Source organism: Peromyscus leucopus, chromosome 4 (genome assembly GCF_004664715.2).
Source record: "Peromyscus leucopus breed LL Stock chromosome 4, UCI_PerLeu_2.1, whole genome shotgun sequence".
NCBI lineage: Eukaryota > Metazoa > Chordata > Mammalia > Rodentia > Cricetidae > Peromyscus > Peromyscus leucopus.
In genome coordinates this window covers 112,201,865-112,216,079 of record NC_051066.1, presented here as the reverse complement: position 1 = coordinate 112,216,079, position 14,215 = coordinate 112,201,865, and the positions used below count along the sequence as shown (strand labels likewise).

Here is a 14,215-nt window from a genome sequence, read left to right as displayed (position 1 = left end):
TCAGTGTAAGAAACTAAACTCAGGGCTTTGTTCACATGAGGCAAATATGCTACTCCTGAGCTACAACCCCAGCACCAGTATTAAACAAAACATCATGGCTCGCTATATAGAGGAGGTAAAACAGGTGATGGTAAATATTCAAGTATTTTAAGTAAGGTTGCTAGAAAGTCTGGTGAGAAGGCCTCTTGCATGCTAGGCCTGTGCTGTATCACTGAGTTATACCCAGTGTAGCTCACTAACTAACTAATTAATTAAAATTTCAATATATGCTTTGACTCTCAAGTTCACGTTGTGCACACCAGCCAATCATTTCATTAGGTTTCTCTTACCCTATGTTCTTTGTCTCACTATAATCACTAACAAGACTGAAGTTCATGTTTTTCTTTATAGAAAAAGATCATGGAATGGACCTTTCAACGGGTCCATTCAACCCTTGCCTAATATACAAGTGATTCAAGACCTAGTCTCTGACTGTATATCTTTTCCAAAGAGCTCAGTGCACAATGGGAAGGGAGACAACTAAGCCACTAACATCCACTGTCCAGATAAACTGGAAACAATAGCATCTGAAGAAAAGACCAACCCCCTCAAAAGATTAAAGCTAATGAAAAAAAGTACTCCTGAATACTAAGCAAGATAATGTCACTGCTATTCAAAGGGGTTCATTAAGAGAGATTAATGTTTTTCTTATTTCTAATAAAAACATTTTGTAACATGAGCTTGAAATGGCAACTCATTACTCTCTCTCTTTCTCTCTCTCTCTCTCTCTCTCTCTCTCTCTCTCTCTCTCTCTGTGTGTGTGTGTGTGTGTGTGTGTGTGTGTGTGTGTAATGCTTATGTGTGCTAATGAGACTATGTGAAAGAGGTTGTGTATGTGCCCACAGCATGCATGTGGAGGTCACAGGACCACCTCGGTTGTCAATCCTCCCCTTCTGTCATGTTTTGAGGCAGGCTCTCTTGCTTGTTTTCTGTTGCTTTTGTCTAACTAACTAGCTGGCCCACAAACTAGTAGAAATTCTCCTGTCTCTACTTCCCATCTTCACGCGTGTTACAGATGTTCATTATAAGAAGCATGTGGTTTTCACATGGAGTCTAGGTATCCAGACTCAGGTCTTCAGGTTTGCATGACAGGCATTTTAACCATGAAGTCCGTTCCCCAGCCCCACAACTCACCACTTTCTATTTCCTCTTCATTGTCATCTTCTAAGATGCTAGCCGGGGCAGCTGTCTCTCCAGCTTCCATCATGCTTTTCAAAGCTTCAAGCTGTTCTATTAGTAAAATCAAACAAGGAGATGGCAACAGACACTAGGTCACTTATAAAATGTGGGGGTTTAACATCAACACTGAGGACAGGAAGAGGCAGCATATTACATGGGCACCTACTGGCTACACTCATATCTTACACATTCCTACTCCTTGTGTCTTTGTAAGCCTTGTGAAGCCAGTGTGTTATACACACAGGAGGAAAACTTACTGGACCATGGGTGAATGCCCTCTCCTTTCTGATTGCCAGGTTTGGAGAAGGAATCAGTATATAAAGACAGATATCAAATGTTCATAATTTAGAGAATCTGGTATAGACCAAGATTTATGAGCAACAACAATGACATCGTAGAAACCTGGCATGCACGCTAGAGATTAATAGAACTTAAGGATAAGAGTATTTGCAATGAATACAACTGGGATTATTATCCTGGTAAATAAAACACAAATTTCTCTACATTTTAGAAATGGAAAAACACATAAAAGGATGAAGTACAATATACAATTTCATTGTCATAAACAAAATAAATCAAGTCATATTATTTTTTCTTTTACTAGACATACATGTCAAAAGTGGACCATAGCCAGCACTATGAATATTCTGGGAGAAGAGATTTTTAGATACTACCAATGTGAGCATAAATTAATTCAACTTTTATGAATGAAACTGTGACAAGATATGCAGCAATACAAGCACTTTCACTGCTTTTCCTTTTGTATTTCAGCACATAAGCATATGAATAGTTGCTTCCCACTGCATGGACCAGTTGCAGAAATTAAAGGTAAATTGGAACGTAGTGACAAAGCCCTGAAAAGTAAATGTAATATCTACATTCCACCTTTCCCTTTTCAAATCTCTAAGTAGTTCTAAATCACACTTCATCTAGACAACTAAGCTGACCAAAGGTATATGTGCATTTGACTTACTTTTTTCAACTTCAGGTTTCAGCCTTTTATTTTTGATGAGTATTTTTCTCTTGAGGTCATTAGGGGATGGCAAAGGCCTGCCTGGTTCAAGCTAGGGATATACAGAAAGATCTCAGTTAGTGGCTTCTCCATTAGTTTTCTAGCCCAGAAGAGCCCCGAGGCCTGGAGTCATAGCAGCTAACATCCACTAGATGTCAGTCTGCACGGCTGTGCTTTCCACAAACTTCTCACATCAGTTTACTGAATCCAACTTGGATTTCAATAACACTGCAAACTTGGAACTCCCAATTTTCTGGGGTGTACAGACTGGACCCAACTTCCCTAGTAGGGTAGGGTATGACCTGAGTGGTTCTGGGATGTGCCAGTCCTGCTATACGGTAGGCCTTTCACATTTCAGGTCCACCAGAAGGTACAGGGTAGCACTTGAAAGGCCCCAGAGCTCCCCTCCATCTGCACCAGATCATAACACCAAGCCTGTCTTTGATCTCAACAGACTGACTTGGGATTTTGACAGGTCCACTGAAAATGAGAGAGGTTTGAATTACTGCAATCTGAGCTTCACTGTGGCTTCATTTGCTTGTACTTTACAGGAAGTTAAGTCTGCTTAGGTCATTCTCTGTGGTCAGTGGGACCTTCTGATATATAATTATTCACTCCCCACCCATCCAACCACACTCTTACCTATGCAGTTTCTACACAGACATTTACTTCAAAACTCATTATTTTATCCTATGTATAGCAAGCAAGTCTGTGTCTTACATTGTGAAGACCTTTAACAGAATGCTGCCTGCTACAAGCTGTCTGGTGGAACTGGTCCTTTCCCTGGGGATATACATACATAATACATACATACATACACATACATACACACATACATATACATATATATTCCTTCATTGAGAATATAATGACCTTTCCCAAAAAGAAAGCTTCTTCTCTTGCCCAAGAAAATAGGAAGAGGGTGCAGGCTAAAAAAACAATAGTAATAAAATAAATTAAGGATGCTTCTTAGTATGGCATCCCTCAGAATCAGCTTCTTGGACAAGTTTATTTGAGAGCTAGCTCTTGCAGACATCAACAGAGGAGTGGAAAAAGAAGACAAAGAAGAGACAGCCAGTGAGGGATGTGTTATTTAGATGCTATCATTGGGGTCACCTGAGGGTGGTGCACAGGGAGTCCTGCTGGGGATCCCAAGGGACAGAAGAGAACAAGTGTTCAGAAGTAGCCGCTGGGAATACAGTGAGGGGACTGGTGGGGGTGTTCATTCTCAAACACTCCGGCCTGTCCCTCTCGTGTGAGGAGAGCCTGACCAGTGACCAGAGGTTACATTCCAGCAGAAAGCTGTAGGTACTATCGGCCAACAGTCAGGTCAGGGGGTGGAGAAAGAGGGAGTGGTGGGAGGACATGGGCAGCACCTGCCACGATGCTTCAGCAGGCTGCAGAGAGTCAGGTGGGGAACAAAGGATGCAGCCTTGTCTCCCACGTGCTTTCGGCTGCCACACCTTCCTTTGGGAAAAATTCATGGTTAAAACAGACAAATTATTCACACAGAGCAAATACCCTCTTGTTGTTTGCTGCCCTATCCCTCTCCTATTTATTGTCTGATGCTCCCATGTCTGCAGGAGGCCTGAACACCCCAATAAAACACTAATTTTAGTAAGCCTGGTCTCTTGTGACATCTTTTTATAGTGCATCTTATCCTCTTGGACATTATGTATCCTGACAGAAATCCAAGGAACTCTCTGGAACAATTACACACGCATTCTTTAGACTCCATAAAGCCCTTCTATGGACCACAGACTCAATAATAGCGCCTTTATGAAGAAACTGGCAGGTATACAATGAAGCTCAAACATGGCCATGTGACTTTGCCTGAGTATTTATTTTGGAGTTGGGAACTTGAACTTTGGGTCTTATGACATCAGTTTGGAGCACTTCCCACAGCAACAGGCTCCCATGAGGTCTGAACCCTGGGTGCACATTTGTTTACCTGGAGGGCTTTAAAAATACACCTGCTTGAGCTGGGTCAGTTAGAAACAAACAACATTGTAGGTGGGAGCCCTAGTGCAGGCGTTTTTACAGGTGTCTGAAGTGACTCAGTATGTGGCCAACACTGGGAAGCACAGAGAAGCCTGGACTCTTGGCTTGGAAGCTTTATGAAATTTAAAACATGAGACCTCAAGAGCATCCAGATTAAACTTGAGCCACATGTTTACTTTATACGCCTCTCGACATCCCTCTGAAGCACGATAAAAGCTTTTTGTACCAGAGAATCTAAATAAATATGAAAATCCTTAGTATTCATCCTCCAGTGCTACTTGACCCCTGAAAAACACATTTCAAAACAAATCCATTCATGCTGGAAATATGGTTTTCTAAAAATACATACTGGATGTGATTCGAGTGCTTGTTTCAACAGGAGATCCCCAAATAGATCTTCACAATACTTGGACATCTTGTACTGTTGATATTTGCTGGGGAGAAAGAAGTGGCATTTGTAAATTCAAATGTCCATTAACTCTCCAAGAATGAGATATCCATCCCTATAACTAAAGACTCTCGCTTTGCTAAATTCAAGGCTGTTTTCATAACATTAACTGGAGTCATACTTTTAAGTACTATACAAACTTTAACTGGTACAACTTAAAATTAAAAATTGGCAAGAAAAACATAAAAATACCATCCAAGTTTATTGCCAAATTTTTCATCTCAAAGGAACTTTAAACTAGGTGTCCCAACTTCGGACCTTTTGTTTGGAGAAAGCATTACTGAGCCACAAGATGACTTCTTGGTGGGCAGGGCTGGAATAACTGTGTCCTCGCTGGAGGATCACTTGCTACTTAGCCCATCAGACAGGAAACTACTCAGTTATTAAAAAAAAAAAAAAAAAAAAAAAAAAAAAAAAAAAGAATTAGCAGCAGGAGCCAGAGACCTGAAACACCACCAAGTAGAGATGGGGAAAAGAAGGTGCTGTTATACCTGCAGTGGTTTTCAAAGGAGAGAATTACAGGATATTCTGACGTGACAAACGCTGTTTCCTTGATGGCTTGGATTACATCCTTTAAAGACAAAGAGTGTTTATGAGAGAAAAGAACAACAGATTTAAGGCACCTGACACTATTCAGAGACCACTAACTGGGTTTCTCAAGGAAGTCAACTTAAACAATTCGACCTGGAGAACACATCTGCTTACGCACCTAGGACACTGCTTTTCAATGAACGCTCTCTTTTATTTCTCCAGTGCTATTAAAATGATATTACTTGAGTGGTCTGCCAGCTCTCACTTGACAGTGTGCAGAGCCAGGGAATCTGGTCTACCCCACCCCCTTTAAGTGGTACTCAGGTTTGAATCCAGGGTTTTGTGTATGTGAAGCAAGGGCTCAACCACTAAATCATGCCCTTAGCCCTCATCATTCTCCTGGAGGAGAACATAAACTTTGTACAGGAATTTTCATCGTAGCCCAATCTTCAATTCCTCCCACCTCTGAGGAAATGTGTTGGTAATAACACAAGGATTTCAGGAAGCTTCTAATTGGCCTTCCTCTGAGTTTGGAATCATTTTTGAACTATCATTCTTTGTTGATCCCAGTGTACTGGTGTGACAACTGCAAAATCATTATTTTGTGTGAGCCTAGTGAAAAGTGGGTCTCTCCTGTGGTCAAGTAACAGGGGAGGCAAAAAAAGAGAGGGCTCTGGCTTCACTTTTACACTTAACACCCACTCCTAAGAGGCACAACACCTTCCTGTACCTTGCATCACATGAAATAGAAAAGCTGTAACCAAACGTTGGCTCACATGACTGTTTTAGAAAAAAGGACTTCAAACCAGTGCTGCTACGGAGTATCACACTATAAAATCTACAAGTTCTTACTGGTCTGTGGCAAGCCGCATCACTCAGCAAGTCATAAAATATTTTTACAATAATTATCCATGGAAGTGCAGTTGAAGTGATAAACCTGAAAATATTTTATTGAGACATTCTTATGAATGCAGCAGTCATTTCAGTACTATTTCTTAAAGTTTATTCACAGGTAAAAATGACCATGAACTTAACTGTCTAGAGTAAATGGTAAAGAATTACTCCTGGAAGAAAAGTTTGCCAATGCCTTCGGAGTCTGCTTTCCTTATGGGTGACTGTTTTCCATGCTGCTTCCTGACTGGGCTTCTTAATCTCCTGGAGAGGACACCACTATTCTTTGTCATTTAATGACCATATAAATTCACACCTTGTCACTTTAATATACTCTTGATTCTTCTTAGGATGCATAATCTTGAATTGTTGCTGATTAAAAGTCACCAATACCTTGGCTAAGATGGATGCAATGTTCCACGTACAGAATTGAGAGAAGCATCATGGTTCTGGAGACACTGATGATTTCACTAGTAGGCAGAGCTAAGAGCCATTGTTCCAGACATTCTTATTATCTTTCCTGAACTACACAAACCAGCAGGCACAGATGTATCTGACATTAGCCAACAGAGTTTATTACCTTTGGTGGGCTACCATGGACATATGGAAGAAAACACTAAGAGTCACACAAAGAGACCACCCAAAGGTTGTAGGAGGTGCCTTGTTTATTAACTACGTATTACTTTTGGAAAGGAGCCTTGGTTGTGGGGGGATTTCTCACTGGTCACAGTACTGAAATGACCATGCTTTCTGATGGTCCTGTGAATTATGGTTTATTCCTTATTCCAAATCTTCTGAAAGTGTCGAGCCCAAGTTATGGTATGTCTTCCAAATTGAGAAAATTTCCTAACAATCATTCACAATACCAACCTCATTATCTCATTATTATAAGGCTCATTTATAAACTTTCTCTTTCTATGCTACCTTGGAGTCTTTCAGGAATAACAGAAAGCCAGCAAGAAAATAGGCAGATGTGGAAGCCCAAATTACTCAGGGTCAAAGAATCTGAGCTTGCTTTACCCAGCAGAGTTGCATAAGGGGATGATTTGACCACAGGTGTAGTTACCAGGTGTTTGGAAGAGTCTACACTTGGCTGTACGGTGTGCTTTGATTTAGCAAGGGGGAGGAGTTTTGCCCCACCCCTTGGCATTGTTATAAAAAGCCCTTTTGAAAAGACAGGAGGAGCTGGTGGATTTTGATCCAGGTCCTCCCGAAGCTATCCTGTGTTTCTGTCTGTCTCCTCTCCACTATCTTTCTATCTAAAAGTTTCTTATTCCTCTCTCCTCCTCATAAGAACATTTTAAAAGGTGAGAGTTGGCTTCCCACAGATGGTGCCCTGAACAGGGACTTGGGTTCAGCGACTCCCACAGGTAGATAAGAAGATTTTTTTTTAAAAAAAAAAAAGTTTTTGTTTATTTTGATGAGAATAGTTCTCACTATATTTCTCAAAATCCTGAACTAAAGCAATCCCCTACCTCAGGCTCCCAAGTAACTAGGCTATATGTGTACCCAACTGTGCCAAAAAAATTGTTTTGGGGTAAAACTACTAGGTAGTCTCTGCTAAAGGGCCTCATTACATTATAGTCATCATTTGAAAGCCAGAAAAATACCATGAAGGGAATATTATATGACCAATAATATTTTTTCTTGGCTTTCTCTTTAAAATGAGAAGATAGAAACATGAAAGTACACTGCTTGAGAAAATGAAAAAAAGAAAACTGTTTCCTTGTTTCCTGCATTTGCACAACAGTCTGGGAAAGCTCTGACTGTGAAATTTTAAAACCCACCTTAAAAAGGATGTCTGTACACATTGCTTTTCCGTGAGTTATTATTGGCTCCTGATCTTCACCTTTTCCATCCCAACAGTCAAGTTCAACACACCTAGAAACACAGTCAGATTACAACACTGAACCCTTACCAGGAAACAAAGCACAAAGTCAAAGACACATCAAGATAAGTCGCTTCCTTATAGGTCAGAAAACTGAATGAATAACATGGGTATTTCATGGATACACAGGTTAAAACTAGATTTCACTCCTCAAAATGGTGTCATCAAAAAAAGGGCAGTGGACGAGATTCTGAGATGGAATGTATATAATAAGCTGCCTGGTTCTCAATAAAATTGTATTGAGGACCAAGCTGCAATAGAGGACAATGGAAAAATTGCAATATAGGCTGGGTTTGGGTGATATTAAAATTTATTTATAAATGCATTGAGTAGAATAATGTTACTTTTGCCATGCTAGGGAATTTTCTTGAGCTGGGCCTGGTGGCACAGGATGGTAACTCCAGTTTCTTAAGAGTTTATGGCCAGCTTGGGCAAGTAACTGAGATTCTTTCTCAAAATAAAAAGTGAAATGAAAGCCTGTCAGGAGAAGAGCCCTGCCTCGCAGGCAGAGAGCTCTCAACGCAGACCCCAGGACTGAGCAAGAAATGCTCATGCTGTTTTAAGATTCAGACACGGATATTGAGACAAAGCACATCCATGAAGTAAGTAAGGATAGAGTTAATCTCCTTTGTAGCACTTTTATATACAGAACACAGTGAGCTTTAAAAAAATATTTCCAAAAAATCATAGTACAACTACATTTCTTTTTTTTTGTACAAAAATCTATTTTTGTAAAACTTTAACATTAAATATTTGCTTACTTCTATAAAAATCACTTTCTGTGATCTCTCCTTAGAAAACTAAACTTTTGAGCTTTACATTAAGCAGCCACATTTTATTTTTTTTATTTTGGACAGTGGTAAGGATTGAACTCAAGACCTTGCACAGGCTAAGCAAATGCTCTACCATCAAACTAAATTCCCAAGCTCTTTTGTACATTAAATAAAACTAAATTTGTAATTACCTACAACTAGTAGGAAATGTAACATGGCTTATTAAAATATATGTATTTTCTTGTTTTATGATTTTGAAGTCGTATTTTAAAGTCACAGTAAGTAAATGCATTTTGACCCCTAAGATGACTCAAGACTTTTATGTGATACCTTCTATACTCACTCAAAATAAAATGAACACAATCTGTTAAAGAGAAATGTAAATGTTTTTTTTCATTCTGTTTATAATTTTTTATTTCAGAGAAAAGTAAATTGCAATAATCCTCCCTTATCTATGGTTCAGTTAACTAGGGTCAACATTGGTTTGAAAAATATAGAATGCAAAGTGTTGTAGAATATTATTTTAAGGCGTGTTACTTTTGTTTATGTTGCATTTGTTTAACTCTGTGAAGCTGTGTTACTGTGCCTGACTAAAACACCTAGTGGTCTAATAAAGAACTGAATGCCAATAGCAGGGCAGGAAAAGAACAGGCGGGGCTGGCAGGCAGAGAGAATAAATAGGAGAAAGCTGGGAGAAAGGAGAGATCAAGAAGTGAGAAAAGGAGGAGGATTCCAGGGGCCAGCCACCAGCTACACAGCAAGCCACGGGGTAAAAAACAAAGAAAGGTACACAGGAATAGAAAAGGGAAAGCCCAGAGGCAAAAGACATGAGATGATTTAAAGTTAAGCAAAGCTAGCAAAAAACAATCCAAGTTAAGGTTGGGCATTCATAATTAAGAATAAGTCTCCGTGTGTGATTTATTTGGGAGCTGGGTAGCAGGCCCCCCAAAAGACCAAAACCAACAACAACAAAGTTCTAGAAATAAACAACTTCTATGTTTTAAATTGCATACCAGTGTGAGTAGTGCAATGGTATCATTCACCAGCCAACTGTCCTGCCTAGGAACTGGATCAGTGCAATGCCCAGCGCATCAGTCTGTTTTCACTACCACCTGCCAGCCACTTAGAGGCCTTCCTTGCTATCAGAATGTCAGAGAACTACAGTGCTTGTATTCAAGGAACCCTTACTTTCACAATGGCAGCTGCAAGGTGAAAGGTAGTGATGCTACCAATGTTATCACAGTATATCCATCCTTGGAAAATAATTTAACATCAATGTTGTTAAGCTCTCTGTGCCTAATTTGTAAACAGAACTTCATCACAGGGACTCATAAATTGGGGGGAGCATCGATATACAGAATTTGGTGTGAGCCATGGCTTAGCAGATCCAGTGGGCATCTTGGAACACTGGGGACTGGAGGGTCAAGGAGAGGACAACGACAAGTCTAAAGGTGCCACAGGTAGACAAAGCAAATTGCCATCTTGAGTTCCAGACCTGCAACCAGCCAGGAGAACTTGTCGGTACATTTCCACTGAAGACTTTCCGCCAAACTGCCGGCCGGTAAGATAGGTGTTGTGGGAAGAACTGATGAAGTAGTGAGCCAGGGGGTGGTCCATCTCCTGGTAGAGTTCTAAGCGATCTAGGAAGACTGGGGCATTTTCATCGGACATCAGATACCTGCAAAACCCGTCACTTGATATGAGGCCTGCAGAGAAAGAAAATCTGAGTGGCGCCATGGCTCTGAAGATGCTCGTCTTATATTCTACCCAGCCAAGTTGAGGCAGCTTAAAAATAAGAGCAGAAACAACTCCAGTTTTTTTTCCTCGAGAATCTACACCTTTCAGAACTTGAACAAAATACAAAATTACACATTATAAGCAGCACAATCTGTGACAGTCCTCCAAATGAAGAGCTATGCTGTGAACCACAGTGGCGAGGGACCTCTGGCTCTGCTATGATCACCCTCGCTTTCTGCTGCCCATCTCCTGCTTCCTCTGGCCAAGTGGGGAGCGTGCTGGCCCAGGAGCATCAGGATTGGTAACTGAGAATACCTGTAAGAGTCTAAGTCACTGTTATTTTCATTCAGTTGGAGGGGCCTTTCCTAGAAATGGTTAGCTCTCCACCTTTAAACAATTTAATTCCTCCCCCCTTTCTCTCTCTCTCTGTCTCTCTTTCTCTCTCTGTCTCTCTTTCTCTCTCTGTCTCTCTCTCTGTCTCTCTCTGTCTCTCTCTCTCTCTCTCTCTCTCTCTCTCTCTCTCTCTCTCTCTCTCTCTCTCTCTCTCTCACACACACACACACACACACACATTGTTTTTTCAAGACAGGGTTTCTCTTTGTAGCCCTGGCTATCCTGGAACTCATTCTGTAAACTAGGTTGGCCTGGAACTCACAGATCTGCCTGTGTATGTCTCCTGAGTGCTGAGATAAAAGGCATATGCAACCAAAGCCCATATATTTATAAATTCATAAAATATATATATATATTCAAAAAATATATATAAATTCAGTTTGTTGCTAGATATGTAGGCCATTTCTAATTACAACTCAAGTATCACAATGAAAGTTCCCATGCCTCTGTCCTTGACACATTCATTCATTCTAACAGCAAATACTTTTGAGACACTGGGATAGGTGCAGAAAAAAAGAGCTACATTCCACTTCTACAAAAGTCACATATTATAGGTAAGAAACATGAATATATGAACAATTAAATATAATGCCATATTGGAAATAAAAGCTAGAAAGATGAAAGCTAAAAAAGAATGGTGGGATGCTGGTTTAAACCTGTGGTCAGTGAAATCTTTTTAAGACTTCATACATGCATGGGGACAAGACACACAGACACATGGGGACAAGACACACAGACATACAGGAGTGGGGCTTTCCGGGAGAAGGATGAGCAAATGCAGAACTCTTGATGCAGGAGTGTGTATTCTCAATCCACTTAATGAATACCAAGTGGAATGAGCATCATCTGGTAAAGTGGTGGGCAATGATGCTGGAGAGCAAACCAAAGGCTGCATCTACCAGGGTTTAGTCCTAAGTACTTGAGAATGTTGTGTCGGGAAGCTTTGGTGCAGTAGAAGAGTGCACAATACCATTGGATAGTATTCTAAAAGGCTTACTCTGGATGCCGTGTGGAGCACAGTACTGGGTAAAAAGCAGGATAAAGATGTCACAAACCAATTGGCATTGCCCCTTGAAAAGCACTGTGGCCTTGAATGTCTGAGAAGGAGAGAATGAAGAGAAGTGGACCTCATGTGTTTGGTGACAGATCATAAGTGATGTGAAAGAAATAAAAAAATAATAATACAAGGTAATTCTGACTTGAAAAGCTAAGTGAGTAGTGCAACCATTTTTTAGGCTGTGAAAGGAAGAGGGATGGAGACAGGAAAATCAAACCATGCTGCGAATGCGAGCCTTTAACATGCAGATGAGCAGGCCTACCCCAGGCCCCTGGTTTACAGTAGAGATTAGGACCGGAGGATTTACTCTGAATGTCCTATGTATACAGCAGACACTTGGAGAGGTACCCTCTCTCCAAGCAGAAAGCATGGAAGCAGCAGAGGTCTAGGCCCGAACTCAGTACTACTCTAACAGCCAGTATTTGGAGACTATATGGGACACTCTCTAGGGTCCATATCTGCAAGTGGAAATGCTGAACTACCAGAGAGGTACATTTTCTACTTTATGAGACCCTGTCCCAATCCCAAGGTTTGAGCTGTGTTCTTACACTCATTAAGTTAAAGACAGGCTTTAAATTTCTGTCATTTGTGAAAGAGAGAAGCACATTTCTTAGGTGGTGTCAGTTATAATTAGACTTCTAGGTCTTGAAAGGACTTGAGAAATAACAAAGACACACATAAATCATTACATTATCACATTGCTGAGGAAGAGTTTCACTTGTCTTTCGCTGGAACAGAACACGACTGTCTTCCAGGTGGGTGAGGGCAGGAGGCACTTCTTATTCAGTCTTGAGTTCCCAGTGTTACAGGTTTGAATGTGAAGTGTCCCTTGCAGTCTGGTTCCTAGTGGGTAGTACTGTTTTGGATGTTATAGAACTGACTGGTACAGGTAGGTCGGTCATTGGGGGTGTGTCTGGGATCTGGATATTTCTGCTTGCTAGTTCTGCTAGGATGTGACCAGGTCCCTCACACTCCGGACACTATAGGCCTTCCTGCCATGACAGACTAACATTTCCTGAAAATGTGAACTAAAAGAAATCCTTTCCCTCACCAATGTTGCTTCTGTTAAGTATCCTGGTCACAATGACAAGGAAAAGCTGCACAAAGCAAGGGTAGTGGTGCCTGCCTCCCCCAGTGGGCTCATGGGAGCCAGGCTCATGGGAGCCAGGCTCACAGGCATGCCCCTCCTGCAGGGATGCACATCAAATTAAGTACTAAATGTGTCCAGTTTAGCAGAACAAAGGGGGGCCAAGGGAGGTGTGGGTTCTTGTGTGACAGAGATTCTTTTCAAAGATTGCAACAGAGACTGCCTTTTCAGCACTATGCGAAATTAAAACAATGTAAGCATATTACAGGGGATTATCACTACAACGTGCTTAACAACACAGTACATTTTGTAGTGGTATACTTCAGACAGTGCGGATTCACTTGATAGAATATACAAATTAACTTAAGAGCAGGAAAAGAATAAATCAATTACTAATCTTTGGATCTACGCTGCCCCAAAGCATTAAGATATTTTAATTAAAATTCAAGTATTTTAAATGTACATTTTCTTGTCTTAGCAAAAACAAAATTTAATTTGTCTTCTTTTTCAATTATATTACCTTTTTTCTTCAAATCTTCGTCAGGCTCATACATCTCAATGATCCGCATTGCTCTTTTAGCATCATAAAATGGGAATAAAATTTCATTCAGCCGAGGATCTCGTTGATGCTATGATGAGAAAATAACTCCATTTAGACCCACGCTCCTCACCCTTGAATCAGGTTTCTAAGCATATAATTTGTAAAACAAGATTCATCTAGACTATCATATTTATAATTACAAAGATCAGATTTCCCTGCCTTCCTGGCTCTCTCCCTGAACTATACTTCAAAATGTTCCTATCTGAACTGACTTTGTCGGGGCCTATGGTGAAAAAAGAGGAGATGTGTACTTCTCTTCCATTTAAATTTTGAAGAATGCATGACAGAGTGAGAATGTTAAGCACAATTTTCTACTTCCTAGACCTTAGTAAGTGACTTGCCACAAATATGTGCAAAAAAATGAGAGCAAAGGATCTTTACAGCACTTAAAAATTTACTATTAAGGCTAGTTTTAAAGAGTGAAACAAAAAAAAAATTAAAATAAGCAACCAGATCATATACTAACTGGCACAAAGCTCCAAAACAGTAACAACAAAAACTCTAATGTCAGAAAAGTAAATAGTTAAGTTTTAATCTGTCCTTCTCTAATAATAAGAGGTTCTTGAACACTCTGCAAA

At 40.4% G+C, this 14,215-nt stretch overlaps 1 protein-coding gene across 20 annotated transcripts in view; it reads right to left on the bottom strand.

Moving 5' to 3' along the window:
• The window catches only part of Plcb4 (phospholipase C beta 4), a 385,025-nt gene that overhangs the window by 59,029 nt on the left and 311,781 nt on the right, over window positions 1-14,215 (bottom strand). For all 20 annotated transcript variants that reach the window (XM_037205240.1, XM_028884521.2, XM_028884514.2 and 17 more), the window contains 7 exons: window positions 13,557-13,665; window positions 10,258-10,468; window positions 7,889-7,982; window positions 5,171-5,250; window positions 4,581-4,665; window positions 2,192-2,282; window positions 1,174-1,269 (listed from right to left, as the gene is read on the bottom strand). In XM_037205240.1, coding sequence (XP_037061135.1) covers window positions 1,174-1,269; window positions 2,192-2,282; window positions 4,581-4,665; window positions 5,171-5,250; window positions 7,889-7,982; window positions 10,258-10,468; window positions 13,557-13,665 — 766 coding nt within the window. The remainder of the gene's footprint in view (window positions 1-1,173; window positions 1,270-2,191; window positions 2,283-4,580; window positions 4,666-5,170; window positions 5,251-7,888; window positions 7,983-10,257; window positions 10,469-13,556; window positions 13,666-14,215) is intronic.